Here is a 16,353-nt window from a genome sequence, read left to right as displayed (position 1 = left end):
TGAAAAAGTACATACTGTAAAAAAACACTTATTACAGAAATACTACACTTTAAAGTAATACACTTTTTATTTTTTTTAAATATATATTATATATACACAATATAAAGTAATAAACTTAAGTGCAAATTGAATGTTATGTTTCTTGAAAACACCTTGCTATTAAATAAAAATGTAGTATAGTTTAAATTTAAATTAAACACAACTTGTTCAACTTTTTTAAGTACATGTTCATATGTATTTTCATAATTAGCTACTTATGTTGCCTTTGAAATACGGTTAAAGTGTGCTGACAAGCATTTGTGGTAAACTAAAATATACTTTAAAGTCATTTCTTTTGCAATCTGTATATCATGTATTTAAATACTTACACATTTGTAATGATGCAGTTGTAATTTAGTACATTTAAAAATATTATATTTAAATGCATTATCGAATTGCACACTACAGTTAACATTATAATCAAGTACTTTACATATTAGTCGGCACATCAAAATGAGTGTACTTCTTTAAAGCAACTGAAAAGATTAAAACACAATTATTTAAAATGTTCATTAAACTTTTAATTTGACATGATTACAAAAGAAACATAGTTATGACAGTGTACTCTCTTTGAGCCTTTCATTTCATTAATATTATATTATCTGCAAGTAAATTATCTTTTAAGATTTGAAGTATACAACATTTAATTAAATTCAGCTCATGTCTTTTTAACAAGGTGAAACCTGTTAAAGGTGTTGACACATAAACACACTCAATAATTAATAAATCAATCAATCAACTCTTCTCTGTTTGCTTCTCTTCCTTCGTTTGTGCTGTTATCTCTCACTCTCTCCAGAAATAGTCTAAGTGAAATCACAGTGGTGGTTTGGCGTACGGGACCCTCTGTGAAGTCCAACTTTGAGCGACTGATCCATCATCCTACTTACAAGTCCTCTTACTATGACACTCCGGTTTCCCCGGCTAAAAGCAAGAGGGGGGACCAGCCGCCCCCGCTGCCGCCTCTGCCCCCCCACCAGCGCAGGGGTTTGGTGAACGGGTCCGACGGGCGGGCCGGTGGAGGGAGAGGGTCGGGAATCCTGTGGGGAGAACGCAGGAGTCCAGTGGACGGCAAGCGCGGCACTCAGACGCTCAGAGGGACGCGTGTGAAAGCATCAAACGGGGACGATTATATCATCCTGTCTCCGGTTAATCCTGGAAGCCAGGTAGAGCCAAGCATTGTCCATCATCATGGTGTCTCACAGCTGCTTAAAGGCTTAGTTCACCCAAAAATGAAAATGATGTCATTAATGACTCACCCTCATGTCGCTCCAAGCCCGTAAGACCTCCGTTCATCTTCCGGTTCTGTTGTGGATCCGCGTTCAGTGCCGCCGCTGACGTAAGACGCTGCTGACCTGTGTCTGGTGTGTGTGTGTGTGTGTGTGTATTCTGGTTCTGTTGTGGATCCGCGTTCAGTGCCGCCGCTGACGTAAGACGCTGCTGACGTGTGTCTGGTGTGTCCGTGTATTCGGGTTCAAATAAATCTGGCTGGGCAAAAAAAAAACAAATCTTCCTCTGTGTGAAATCCTTAGACATGTTTGTGAAGATTGTTTAGTTTCCATGCGTGCGTCTCCCTCAGACTGTGAACGAAGCTCGGGCGCACCAGACACACATCAGCAGCGTCTTACGTCAGCGGCGGCACTGAACGCGGATCCACAACAGAACCAGAACACACACACACACACACACACACACACACACACACACACACACACACACACACACACACACACACACACACACACACACACACACACACACACACACACACACACACACACACACACACACACACACCAGAGACACGTCAGCAGCGGCACTGAACGCGGATCCACAACAGAACCAGAATACACACACACACACACACACACACACACCAGACACACGTCAGCAGCGTCTTACGTCAGCGGCGGCACTGAACGCGGATCCACAACAGAACCGGAAGACAATACAATGCTGAATAAAGTCGTAGTTTTTGTTATTTTTGGACCAAAATGTATTTTCGATGCTTCAACACACTCTAACTAACCCACTGATGTCACATGGACTACTTTGATGATGTCTTTATTTCCTTTCTGGACAAGGACAGTATACCGTACATACATTTACAATAGAGGGACAGAAAGCTCTCGGACTAAATCTAAAATATCTTAAACTGTGTTCTGAAGATGAACGGAGGTCTGACGGGCTTGGAGCGACATGAGGGAGAGACATTAATGACATCATTTTCATTTTTGGGTGAATTAACCCTTTATTGTCTCAATATGATGTGGAAATGTGAGCAGACATGAGGGGGCTGAGACCTTTGGACTTTTGTCGCACTTGAACCACGAATACACACACAAAAACATTTAATGGATTCGAGGAGTTTTGTGGTTGAAATTTTAAAAAGTAATAAATCCTTCCCTCTTCAGTACACATAGAAAAACCTAAAAATGCTAAAACGTTACCAAAAAAATATTTTATAATGACTACATGTGTATCTGAATGCATACTGAAGAAAAACTGACGTTAGGACCCAGCGGAACCGCTCATTTGCTCCATATAGAGCACTATGACGCCATCTAGTGGCAAGAGTTATGAAATATCATGTTATATTATTATTTTTCCACAAGAGGTCGGCAAAGACTCCCAATGTAAGAGATTTTGAGCTGAATTAAAAGGGTTATGCGTGAAATTGTGAGTTATTTTAAATTTAAGTTGAAAGAATGAGGAATGTGCCTAAATTACTATTTATTTATTATTTATTGATCAAATCTAGTAATTTAAAGGTAAATCAAATAAAAAATAAATCTCCAAAAAAATTTCATTAAAAAATAGAAAAATATTATCAAAATGAAATAAAATAAGCTTTCTGGACAAAAAAAAAATGTAGGTATAATTTTAGTGCTTCGGGTCATTTTGACCCACGAGGGATAGATGTTACAAAGTGTGAGGGAAGGATGAGGCTTAAATGTGTAGATGGCCTGCTCTGAAGTACCTACAACAGCAAAGACGTCGTCCTGAGGACTCCTAAATCCTTAAAGTCCCACTCCGATCATATTTTGAGCTATTTTTAAACATTCCCAGTGGTTTTTAAATTATGATTATGCCATTTTTAGCCAAAATCACAAAACCTGTGCCGTTTTCTGGGACTTCGCTTCAGCAGAGCGGCAGTAGCTCATTAGCAATTCGCCTCTGCGTTGTGGGCGGAGCCGTTGGCACGGAGACGACCCTCCCCCTGCCCGTTGCTGAGAGCTCTGTCTCTCCCGCTAGCTTACACCCCCAATACCGGTGGGGCAGCAGTATTATATACACGTTCATTATTATTATCCGAAGTTAATCAAAGTTATCACCGATCACCGATCATTATTTCACTCCAAGACGTCGCGTGTGGAGACGCCCAGTGGAGTTACTACGTCACAACTCCAGTCTATTTTAGCCGGCATTTTAGCGTCTGCTACTGATTCACAGCCATTTGAATGTAGAAATACTCAGAAATACAACTTTGAGCTTATTTTTATCAAGATATGTCCTCTAACATCAGAAAAATGCCACAAGAACATGATAACACCTAGAAAAACATTATTTTCATCGGAGTGGGTTTTTAAGAGAGTCCTGTCTAAAGCATAGTGGCGTTTCTTACAATCTCCAGCATATTGCAAAATCAAAGAAAATGCTGCATGATGTGGAGACATATTTGATGCCAAGCTTCTTTTTTCGTTTAACATTAATAATGTTTCTTTATTTGTAAGTACTTCTTTGGTGTTTTCTTAAACTTTTTTAAAACCCATTTTAAAGTCGCTGTAGTCAATTATTTTATACCTTAAAACTCATCTTTGATCACCAAAATGACATATTAAAGCATTTTTTCCCTTGGGAAGGAAAAAAAATCCTTCATGCCTTAAAATATCTTGAATGTAACTTGATACCCTCGCCTCATTTAGTATACGTGGTTCTATGAATATGCAGATGAGCCCCGCCTCCACTCACTCACTCAGCTCAGAGATCCACTGGTTGACGATCACACGTTGATCTGATTGGTTACAAGGTCGTTTGTGACGTCAGAAACACCAGCGATTTCAAACCGTGTTTTTGAGACTGTCTTTGGTTCACTGCAGAAAATACTCAGCAATGCTGTCGACTTATGAATTTACACATGGTTTGTTTTAAAGCATATTAAAAACACACCTCACGGCGCTCTCTCACGGCCCTCGGCCTCGTCCTGCTCGCCACAATATACGTACAAACAATATTTAAACCTTGCGTTTCACCACAGGGGGACTTACAATATCATTGTAGACAGATGCTGTACCTACAGTAAAGGCACACAAAAGTTTAAAATCCTTATATATAAACAGCAAGATTCTCAATCCCAAGTGTTCTCAAGAAATGCGTCATCATCAAAATTGAAACACAAGAAAACCTTTACATTTAAATGTTTACAGAGTTTTGCGTATGTGCGGTTTCATTAGTTTCTAAATTTGATCTTAAATCAAATGTAGAATCGATTTTAGTGTGAATTTATTGGTGAATCAAGGTTTGGTTGCAGATCTTAGTTTCCATTGAAAAATATCTTTATAACCAACCATGCATCAGTAACGTATTAGGCTACTATTACAGGAAACCTGTGCTTTCTTTTAAATCCGTACTTATAGTATATTTCCGTCTGTTATAATCAAGCCTACGGAAGTGGCCATAGGGTCTTTTACACACTGCACACGCAAACCGCTCTCACGGGGGAAACGTAACAATTTTTCAAGGTGGTAAAGTCACTCCTAACCAGCCTAAATATCGAGTGAACAGGCACACAAACAGTGCTTTCTAGATTTAGATAGTCAGTTTATGGCTAAAGCTTGGGGTTCGGGTGCTATTATGTGAAGATTTATTATCATTTGGATGTATAGGAAGTTTATGTAAATTGCAGTTCACAACAATCTGGTTGTAATTATTCTCAATTCCGACACTATATTTATCACTATATTTTATGTACGAATGCTTCCAGTGTAAAAGCAGAACTTAGGTGTTGCTAATGTGTATTGTGTAAAAAAAGACTTAATATTGTAATCATTGATTCATTAAAGTAGTGAGAAACCTCCACTAATATCTTAACATGTACTTATTGTCTTCACTTATTGACTCTTCAATATTTCCAGGCATTGGGCTCTGTCTATGGAGACAACCACCGGACAAGTAAGTTCCTCTTTCCTAGTGCATTTTCTATTCATGATGTGGTGCAGTGGTTAAGGCTCAGGGTTTGGAAAGTTACTATCTTGAGCCCTACATTGTGTCCTTGAGTAAGAGTCTTAAGCAGGGCAATGAAGGGTATTGCACTTTACATAATGGCACTTTATTTTAAAGTAATTGCTGCCGTTTGATGCTGCTTATTGTTGTTTGTTTTAAGTGTTTTTGTTTAGTTCTTTAACTGAGATTCACCAGACAGAATTTCGTTGTATTATAAGTCCAAGTCCAAGTCATTAGACTGCAAAAAACATAAGAAGTAGTAAAAAAAAAATAGATTTGTGAATTTGTCAATTTGACCATTTCAAATGCCCTTCATGTTTTGTTTGATCCAGTGCACACATTATGGCTTCATTTCAATTAACTCATTACATTAATTTCTATTCATGCCTCTACTTCTTATTACTAGTGGATACTGACATTGGAGACATGATGTTTTCTCCTGTATGGCACAACCTACTGCAGAAATACTGACCAGAAAACATGAGATTTTCATCAAGGACCTGCTTACAGGGTCTAGGGTTGTCATATCGGCTCTTCTATGCTTCTTTTCTTTTTTTTTTATTGCAGGAATACATAGACATTTTACAAAATACACACACATATATATATATATATATATATATATATATATATACACTCACCTAAAAGATTATTAGGAACACCATACTAATACTGTGTTTGACCCCCTTTGCCTTCAGAACTGCCTTAATTCTACGTGGCATTGATTCAACAAGGTGCTGAAAGCATTCTTTAGAAATGTTGGCCCATATTGATAGGATAGCATCTTGCAGTTGATGGAGATTTGTGGGATGCACATCCAGGGCACGAAGCTCCCGTTCCACCACATCCCAAAGATGCTCTATTGGGTTGAGATCTGGTGACTGTGGGGGCCATTTTAGTACAGTGAACTCATTGTCATGTTCAAGAAACCAATTTGAAATGATTCGAGCTTTGTGACATGGTGCATTATCCTGCTGGAAGTAGCCATCAGAGGATGGGTACATGGTGGCCATAAAGGGATGGACATGGTCAGAAACAATGCTCAGGTAGGCCGTGGCATTTAAACAATGCCCAATTGGCACTAAGGGGCCTAAAGTGTGCCAAGAAAACATCCCCCACACCATTACACCACCACCACCAGCCTGCACAGTGGTAACAAGGCATGATGGATCCATGTTCTCATTCTGTTTACGCCAAATTCTGACTCTACCATCTGAATGTCTCAACAGAAATCGAGACTCATCAGACCAGGCGACATTTTTCCATTTTTCCAGTCTTCAACTGTCCAATTTTGGTGAGCTCTTGCAAATTGTAGCCTCTTTTTCCTATTTGTAGTGGAGATGAGTGGTACCCGGTGGGGTCTTCTGCTGTTGTAGCCCATCCGCCTCAAGGTTGTGCGTGTTGTGGCTTCACAAATGCTTTGCTGCATACCTCGGTTGTAACGAGTGGTTATTTCAGTCAAAGTTGCTCTTCTATCAGCTTGAATCAGTCGGCCCATTCTCCTCTGACCTCTAGCATCAACAAGGCATTTTCGCCCACAGGACTGCCGCATACTGGATGTTTTTCCCTTTTCACACCATTCTTTGTAAACCCTAGAAATGGTTGTGCGTGAAAATCCCAGTAACTGAGCAGATTGTAAAATACTCAGACCGGCCCGTCTGGCACCAACAACCATGCCACGCTCAAAATTGCTTAAATCACCTTTCTTTCCCATTCTGACATTCAGTTTGGAGTTCAGGAGATTGTCTTGACCAGGACCACACCCCTAAATGCATTGAAGCAACTGCCATGTGATTGGTTGATTAGATAATTGCATTAATGAGAAATTGAACAGGTGTTCCTAATAATCCTTTAGGTGAGTGTATATATATATATAAAACACACAGACAAACAACAAAATAAGAATAGAAGAAAAACAAAACAAACAAACAAAAGGTAAAGAAAAGAAAGACCTTATAATCTGAAATATATGTCCTTTGTCCCCCCACTCTTCTCTCCACCAAATCCTCCAAACAATAACAATGATATTAAAGATAGCAATATGATTTTATTATTAATATGGCTATCTGTGCACACCCCCGGGCGAAGGACGGTGGGCCCCCCCACAGGGCCAGCCCGACCCAGGCTCTTCTATACTTCTAAACCACAGAAAATGTCTTCCATCTGATATCTGACTGAATCTCACCTATACGCTCATTACTTTCAGCTGGCCAGATGTTCCCCACACCTCAGACGCCTGTTCCACCTCCTCCGGCCACTGGTTCCCAGTCAGCACCTGGACTGGCCAGCAGAACGTGCTTTCTGAGACGCTCTGGCAACAGCAAATCCAAAACACAGCAAAGTGGACATTACCAACAGCCAACACACACTTCAAACTTCGCCAACTACCAGAACTGCACCATTGTGAGGTCACACACGCCTCATGCCAACTTTGGTACATACGTTAAAGCCACACCTAAAATCCTCATCTTCCCCATCTTTGTGCAGGTAAATCTTCCACATCTTCAAAATAAGCACACACATTAAATAAAAAGATCTACTGAGCTCTAGTAGTAATCTCTTCAGAACATGACATAGATAATACTGTATAGAGCAAGTTGTCAACAGGGTTTGCTAATAGGAAACGTTCTCAGAACTGTTCTGGCAAGCTTCTCTCAAAATTATGAACACACGTTCTTCCAGTAACCTAAGTAGAACGTTTGTTCAAAGTTATATGGTCTTTAATAATGTTCTCAAAACTTTAGGACAAAAACATAATTTTTTACATCGTTAGACCCCTTTTCAGTTGGTAAACATGGTGATGTGTTTTTGTGGGCGGAGCTTAGGTGGAGGCAGAACGATCCCTCTGGCCGCTTCCCTAACGTTAGTTTGCAAGTTTTGTTAGCTTGTTTTTTTAACAATGACTGGAGAAAATCCGATTTTATCTTAATGTGTAAGGTCACTCAGTGTCCAGGACCGCGATTGTTATTTGCAAAAGTTAATTTTAACGGACGGAACCAGATTGGCTGACCCGTACACGCTCACTCAATGATGGACAATCTGACAGGATTAACGTTAACCCTACCTCCGGTCGAGTGGCCTGACTTCTACACCTATCAGATAGAGAAACCGAGCGTAAAGAGAAACTGTGGGCATATAAATCTTTTGACGCCTATAACTATGTGCTGAATGGTCATGTACAAGACTTGTGTGGTGCGATCCGCAGTTCTGCCAAGCCAGCGCAAAGAAGACGACAATGTAAAGAGTGACATTTACGGTGCAAATTTAATGATGTGAATATTTTCTAGAAATAAAAATTCCAGATACAGCATATTCATTTTTCATTGATTCTTGCACCCAACAACACAACAAGATGACATTTAATAATAATAATAATAATTTAAGCTCCTTATGTAGCCGAATCTGTGCTGGTTTGTATTGGCCGCCTCCAGTTGTCCGTTTGTTTTGCCTCCAGCTAGCGCTGTGACGTAATTGTGACGTCGATGCAGGACGATCATGTAATGTTTTTTTATGTTACTACTTGTTTCAGAATGTTCAGAGAACATTCAAAAGTAACGTTCCCATAATGTTTGCAGAATTCTAAAATGGAATGTTTCTTTAACGATTGCATAATCAAGAATGTTTTTAAAAAACATAAAAAAAAACTGGACGTTTGAACTATCAGGGAACACTCAGAAATAACGTTAACGGGAACATTAGCAAAACGTTCTTAGAAAATAATAATATTTTTTAGCTGGGATGACCCATATTTTTCATTGGACATGAAGTGGCAGCCCAACACAGCACTGAACTGGTTTATCATCCAGTACACAAGTAAAACCTTAAAATCAAACCTAAAATTCATTAATATTACAATGAGCTGCATATGGCCAACAATATGAAGAAATATGCATAGGAAAATGAATAGAGTAAGTGTAATCTCAAAATGTTTCATGCTCTCAATAGCCAATCAAAACACAAACCATATTTATTCTTGTTGCAAGTGAATCAGTATTTAATGAAGTGTTTCATGGTTTTTGTAGATAGATAGCATGTCACGCAACCTGTCCGAGGTTGTCTTTTGCATACTTAAATACAAACACAATTGCCGCATGTTACAGTGTACTAGTTTAGAGAATAGTGTGGTAAGACATGTTATGTGGGGATTGAGTACTCTATAAAACGCAGTACTTCTAGTTCAGCACTTTCTTCAATCAAAACAGTGTATATTTGATGAGTTATTAAGCTCATTAAGTTGGAGTCAGAGTCTGTTTCTCTCTTTTCTGAAGCCTGTAGAGCTGTGTAGCCCAACAAGAACACTGGTGATCTCTGAAGAAATGATTCTACATGAGAGCAGGCACTTCTCGATCAAGGTAAGAGATACTCTACAGAGTGTGCATGTGGATTTAGGGAATTTCACACTTGAAATTGTTCTAAAAGTAGTACAGTTTTATAACTTCCTTAATGTGGGGTCAAGTGCTTTTAACTGGAATAAAATGAACTCATAGATAATTTAAGATTTATCTCTCTTTTCCCACCTGGACAATGTCTAGTGTAAACTGCTGGAACTCTCTTTTGTCCCTACTTGAGTGAGAGTGTCACGAACTGCTCCGAGACAAGAAGATTGAGGATCCAAATGCAGTATTTATTGAACAGGGTAATCCAAAGTAGCCGGGTCCCACCAGACTCTCGTACATTTCATTTGTACAGAGAGTCTGGCCTTGCTCCATTGACAAGCGTTAACGTCCTCTGTTGAAGTCTAAAACTATTGGATCTGCCCAGAGCCACTCTGGATCTGCCATTACCAATCGCTAATGTTTGGTCATGACGTATGACGACTCAAACCCAAGGGTGTAATCCACCAGCCGGAAACTGAAGTCTCCCCGGGGGCCGCCATTGGCTAGCAAGCCATCACCCGCTGTTAGCACTCCATTGACTCCCATTCATTTCGGCGTCACTTTGACAGCGAATAACTTTACATCTGAGGAGTTTAAAGACTCCATTTGTTCATTGTTTATTTCTAAAGAAACACGACAATGTATAAAAGGCTCCATTACCTTGTATCTTACGTTATGCCCCCGTAGAAGCAGTTTATGTAAAAATAGGATAACGATTGAATCTAGTGCTGTCAAACGATTAAAATATTTAATCGCGATTAATCGCATTAATGTCATAGTTAACTCGAGATTAATCGCACAGTTTTATCTATTCTAAATGTCTCTTGATTTCTTTTTGTCCCATTATTTTTTCTCATTTTAATGCTCTTATCAACATGGAAAAGTGGATCGGCTTGCTTTGTGCAAATGTTTTTTATTGAAAACAACATTGGCATATACTGTGTTTAATTTCACGCTAACATTCTCACTTGGAGCAAATAATCTCTCACACAATGTAACACTGTCCATCAATAAAAGGGTGAAAGAAATACTGACGAGGTCCTGATATTGACGAGGGGGCGGAGGATTCGCATCAGCTGTGTGTGTGTGTGTGTGTGTGTGTGCTTGGCCATCATCAAGTGGTGTTTCAGACTGGAGGTGCTGCGATGATGATAGCTCAGTTCACAACGACAAAACACACAGATCACTTTGGTCTCGTCAATGGAAACATTTGGCAACTTTTTAAAAGTAAACTTTCAATTCAGAATCTTATTGGCATCCATTTCGGCGTCTCGCGCTCGTCATCCACTCAAAACGTAACGTTAACCTACTATTTGGCCGGCTCGCAAGCCCAAACAAGTGTGTGCGGCGTGCCTGTTGTTTTGTTTCCGGTCTAGCTATATCCGCTTGCGCTTTGGTCGACGAAGCAACAAAACGTCCTGTTGCGCCGCGCCGCGTCCTGTTGCAAAAGCATGTGGAAAAAACGTCTCGGGTTACGTATGTAACCCTTGTTCCCTGAGAAAGGGAACGAGACACTGCGTCGGTGACGACACTAGGGGAACGCCCCTTCAGCGTAGCGCGTCTGAATTTATGAAGGAAACCGAATCCAATCCTATTGGCGTTGCGTGATGACGTAGCGTGTGACGGCATACACGGATGTGTACGAAGGCACACCGGCACAAGCAAAGTCAGCTCTTTGCTATGAAGCAAGTGCTCCAAGCAGGGTGAGGTGTGGCGAACCGACGCAGTGTCTCGTTTCCTTTCTCAGGGAACAAGGGTTACATACGTAACCCGAGACGTTCCCTTTCGAGGGAACTCGAACTGCGTCGGTGACGACACTAGGGGAACGAGATACCCACTATACCACAACGAACCCTGCTCATCCTAGTGTGAACTGACTTCAGGCACAACCTAGGACGAAAGCACTTGTGCACCGGGTGTAGAGGGAAGGTCCAGACTGTAAAACCTCATGAATGTGTGCGGAGTGGCCCAGCCAGCCGCCTCACATATGTCATGTATGGAAACCCCTGAAAGGAGGGCTCTAGAGGACGCCATGCCTCTGGTGGAGTGAGCCCTCACGGCCATAGGTGAAGGCAAATTGCGCACCTGATAGGCCAGGGAAATAGTCTGAACGATCCAGTTGCTGATGGTCTGCTTAGAGGCGGGAAGCCCCTTCTTGGGAGACCCAAAACACACCAGCAACTGGTCCGACTTCCGCCATGAGGAGGACTTCTGGATGTAATACTGAAGTGCTCTGACAGGGCAGAGCAGATGAAGTCTCTCCTCATCCGCCGTCACATGAGGCGGAGGATGAAATGCCTGCAGAACCAAAGGCCGTGCCACATTAGATGGCACCTTGGGCAAATAGCCGGGCCTGGGGTGCAAGATGGCCTTAATGTCGCCTGGAGCAAACTCCAAGCACCCATTGGAAATAGAGAGCGCCTGGAGATCTCCTACCCTCCTCAGAGAAGTAATGGCTAACAAAAAGACCACCTTAAATGAAAGGTTCTTGGCCTCAGCCAACTCCAATGGTTCGAAGGGGGCCTCGGCCAGTCCTTCGAGAACCACTGCCAGGTCCCAAGAGGGAACTCTGGTGCGAGTCGCAGGTCTCATCCTCCAGGTTCCACGGAGGAAGCGTACGACCAGGTGATGCCTCCCCAGAGGACCATCACTCAGAGGAGCGTGGAAAGTCGCAATGGCAGCCACATAAACCTTGAGTGTGGACGGGGTAAGCCCGGCAGAAAAGCGGTCTTGGAGAAACTCCAGCACTGAAGCCACTGGGCAGTGAACTGGGTCCAAATCACGCTCTCTGCACCAAATGGAAAATACATTCCACTTAAGGCCGTATAACTTCCTCGTGGAGGGAGCTCTGGAAGTGAGTATAGTTTCAACCACTTCTGCTGACAGGCCGGCTTCTAGGTACTGTGCCCCCTCAGGGGCCAGACCCACAGTTTCCACAGCTCGGGCCGAGGGTGGAGAACTGAGCCCCCCGCCTGAGACAACAGGTCCCTCCTCAGAGGGATCTGCCATGGCGGGCCTGCCAGAAGCAGGATGATGTCCGAGAACCATACTCGGGCCACCCAAAACGGGGCTACTAATAGTAGGCTGACCCCGTCCTGACGGACCCTTCCCAGAACTGCTGGGAGCAGAGCGATTGGGGGAAAGGCGTACAGACGCAGCCTTGGCCACGTCTGCACGATGGCATCCAACCCCAGCGGGGCTGGATGTGTGAGGGAGAACCACAGTGGACAGTGTGTCGTCTCTCGAGACGCAAATAGGTCCACTTCTACTGGGCCAAACCTCTCGCATATTAACTCCACCACCTCGGGGTGGAGTCTCCATTCCCCGGGCCTCAGCCCCTGCCTCGACAGCAAGTCTGCTCCCTGGTTCCGGTCCCCCGGGACATACATCGCCCTGAGAGACGACAGTCTCCGCTGGGACCACAGGAGGATCTGATGCGCCAGTCTGCAGAGAGGGCGCGACCTCAGACCCCCCTGATGGTTTAGGTAAGATACCACCGACATGTTGTCGGATCTTACTAGGACATGGCGACCATGGAGGTCTGGCAGAAAGCTCCTCAGAGCCCGGAACACCGCCAACATTTCTAGGCAATTTATATGCCAAGAGGAATGTTGGTCCTGCCAGAGACCTCTCGTAAAACGGCCGTCCATGACCGCGCCCCAGCCCGAGAGGGAGGCGTCTGTCGAAATAGATATCCGGTGACATGACGCTCCCAGCCTCCGACCCTGGGACAAGAACCAAGGCTTCTTCCAAATTGATAGGGAACGAAGGCATCTGCGCGTAACCCTTATCAAGCGGAATGGATTTCCCCTCGGGGAAAACCCCTTGGCTCTTAACCACCACTGTAGGGCTCTCATGTGTAGCAGGCCAGAAGGAATCACGCTGGACGCTGCTGCCATGAGACCCAACACTCTCTGAAAATGTTTGACAGTGACTGCTTGGCCTAGCTTTATCCTGGACACTGAGGTCAGGATAGACACGATCCGAGCAGGAGACAATTGTGCCCGCATCGTGACCGAGTCCCACACCACTCCCAGGAACGTGGTTCTCTGGGCTGGTGTCAACACGCTCTTCTTCGTGTTGAGTCTCAAGCCCAGGCTCTGGATGTGGGCGAGAACGACATCTCGATGCCGAATCGCCAGCTCTCGCGACTGTGCCAGTATCAGCCAGTCGTCGATGTAATTGAGCACCCTGATGCCCTCGAGCCTCAGGGGTGCTAGAGCTGCATCCATACACTTGGTAAAAGTGCGAGGGGAGAGTGCTAGGCCGAATGGAAGAACCCGATATTGGTAAGCTTTGCCCCCGAAAGCAAACCTCAGGAACTTCCTGTGAGATGGAAGAATGGAGATGTGAAAATAAGCGTCTTTTAGATCTATCGTGACAAACCAATCCTCGGATTGGACTTGACTCACGATGAAGGGAATGGTGAGCATCTTGAACCTGAACCTCCTCAGAGACCGGTTCAAGTGCCTTAGATCTAAAATTGGACGCAACCCTCCATCCTTCTTGGGAACTATGAAGTACCGGCTGTAGAACCCGGACTCCCTGACTGGTGGGGGAACATGCTCTATGGCCCCTTTTTCCAGCAGCGAGTGAACTTCCTGTTCCAACACTAGACCCTGCTCTGGGTGCACTGAAGTCCAGACCACCCCGTTGAATTTTGGTGGGCGGACCTGGAACTGCAGTCTGTACCCAGTTCTTACAGTACGCAGGACCCATGGAGAAATGTTCGCGAGGTTTTGCCATGCCTCTGCGAAATTCACCAAAGGAAATTCAGCCCCTTGGGGCTGGTGTCCAGTGTTTTGTGCAGGATGTTGACGGTGCCCTGAAGCGGAGGACCGGCAGGGAAAAACCAACAACGCCCTACATTGTGCGAACCCGAACACTGACTGCCTGCAAGCCTTTGGGGCAGGCCAACCAGTGTGAGCTCGCTGGGAGCTAGCGTGTCCCGAAGCGTCAGAGAAGGCGGGATACTGACGCCAACTCCCTGAGGGCCCAACAAGAGAGGGGACCTTGGTCGCTCTCTCTTGGGGGGGGGGGCGGCCCTCTGAGGCCTCAAAGGAGTTAGGACCTCTTTCCCTTAGCCTTCCTATACTGAATAACGGTCCTCAGATCCGTCTTATCAGGAGGCTGAGGGTGAGAGCGTCGACCAGAGTCCCAAGATCTACGAGGGGGAGCTCTGGAAGCGACACTCGCCTTCTGTGCCTGGCGGTAAGAGGAAGAGGAGGATTGCTGTGGCTGTTCTTCAGCAGCAGCCCTCCTAGACCTAGAACGGCGAGGGAGATACCGCTTGAAGGCTTCGCCCTGCTTCTTAGCATCCTCAAACCTGTCCACCACCGGGCTAACAGCCTCACCAAATAGACCTGAGGCTGAAACGGGTGCATCAAGAAGGAAGGTCCTATCCTTCTCCTTCATGCCCGACAGGGCCGACATGGAGCGACCGATGGCACGGGCCGTCTCCTTGGTAACCCGGAGAGACAAGTCTGTGGCTCTGCGAAGTTCAGCGATATCATCCGGGGATGGACCCTCGCCCTGGTCGATATCTCTCAAAAGGTCGGCTTGGTACGCCTGCAATATGGCCATTGTGTGCAGGGTCGCACCAGCTCGACCCGCCGCCATATACGCCCTGCCCACCAAATCAGATGTGGTGCGGCAAGGTTTAGAAGGAAACGCCGGCGACTTCAGGGTTGATGCAAGGTCGGGTGAAAGGTAGCTGGCTAATGCTTCCTCAACCCGAGGCATCATCCCGTATCCCTTATCGCTAACCCCCACAACATTACTGTAGTTTAACATTGGAGGATTAGACAGGCGTGATGAAAATGGCCTGTTCCAGGATTTACACAACTCATTGTGTAAATCCGGGAAGAAAGGGAGAGACCGGCGTGAAGGTTGCGTGCGGTGCTGCAGGAAGCGTTCGTCAAGCTTGCTTTTCGGACGCGCTTCCTGCCGCTCTTGTGGCCAAGAAATATCCAGCTTGGCCACAGCCCGCGTCAAAACCTCCACCAACTCATTGTAATTAGGTGCCGGCTGAACAGACTGGTGCGTGTCAACATGATCCTCATCCCCAACACTCAGTATGTCTAATTCCTCGGAATTAGACAGCTGTAAAGCAGGAACATCCTCCCGATCGGGAGAAGCCGCGGAGCGGGCTCCCGAACGGGGAATGGGGGAATCAGACTCACCAGAAGAGGAGCGAGAATATGCCTCGGCAGTCTCATGCTCAGATGCGGGACCCGAACCGCGGGGAGAACGCATTTGGCCATCTTCCGAAAATAAAGCCAGTCGAGATCGCAGCACTCTCACAGAAAGAGACTCGCAATGAGCGCAAGCAGCCCCCTCAAGAGCTGCTTGAGCGTGCTGTCTTCCCAAACATGACACACACATCCTGAACTGATCAGCCATACTGAAGTTTTTCAAAGCAGACAAACGACACCAAATAAGACTCACAAAAACACAGAGCGCTTGCTGAATAGCAAAAAGCTGACTTTGCTTGTGCCGGTGTGCCTTTGCACACATCCGTGTATGCCGTCACACGCTACGTCATCACGCAACGCCAATAGGATTGGATTCGGTTTCCTTCATAAATTCAGACGCGCTACGCTGAAGGGGCGTTCCCCTAGTGTCGTCACCGACGCAGTTCGAGTTCCCTCGAAAGGGAACTACAAAGTTTGCTAGGCCAAAAAGACCGTTAATCGCGCGATAAAAAAAATTGACGCCG

At 44.6% G+C, this 16,353-nt stretch overlaps 1 protein-coding gene across 1 annotated transcript in view; it reads left to right on the top strand.

Annotated features, from left to right (window-relative positions):
• Positions 1-16,353, top strand: part of LOC130069109 (regulator of G-protein signaling 3-like) — a gene marked incomplete at its 3' end in the record, with an annotated part of 103,438 nt that overhangs the window by 50,645 nt on the left and 36,440 nt on the right. Inside the window, exons 5-8 of the mRNA XM_056232829.1 lie at positions 836-1,191; positions 5,170-5,208; positions 7,466-7,746; positions 9,528-9,611. Coding sequence (XP_056088804.1) covers positions 836-1,191; positions 5,170-5,208; positions 7,466-7,746; positions 9,528-9,611 — 760 coding nt within the window. The remainder of the gene's footprint in view (positions 1-835; positions 1,192-5,169; positions 5,209-7,465; positions 7,747-9,527; positions 9,612-16,353) is intronic.

Source organism: Rhinichthys klamathensis, unplaced genomic scaffold, assembly GCF_029890125.1.
Source record: "Rhinichthys klamathensis goyatoka isolate OS25496 unplaced genomic scaffold, OSU_Roscu_1.1 h1tg000356l_1, whole genome shotgun sequence".
Taxonomy (NCBI): Eukaryota; Metazoa; Chordata; class Actinopteri; order Cypriniformes; family Leuciscidae; genus Rhinichthys; species Rhinichthys klamathensis.
This window is presented reverse-complemented; position numbering and strand designations above follow the sequence as displayed.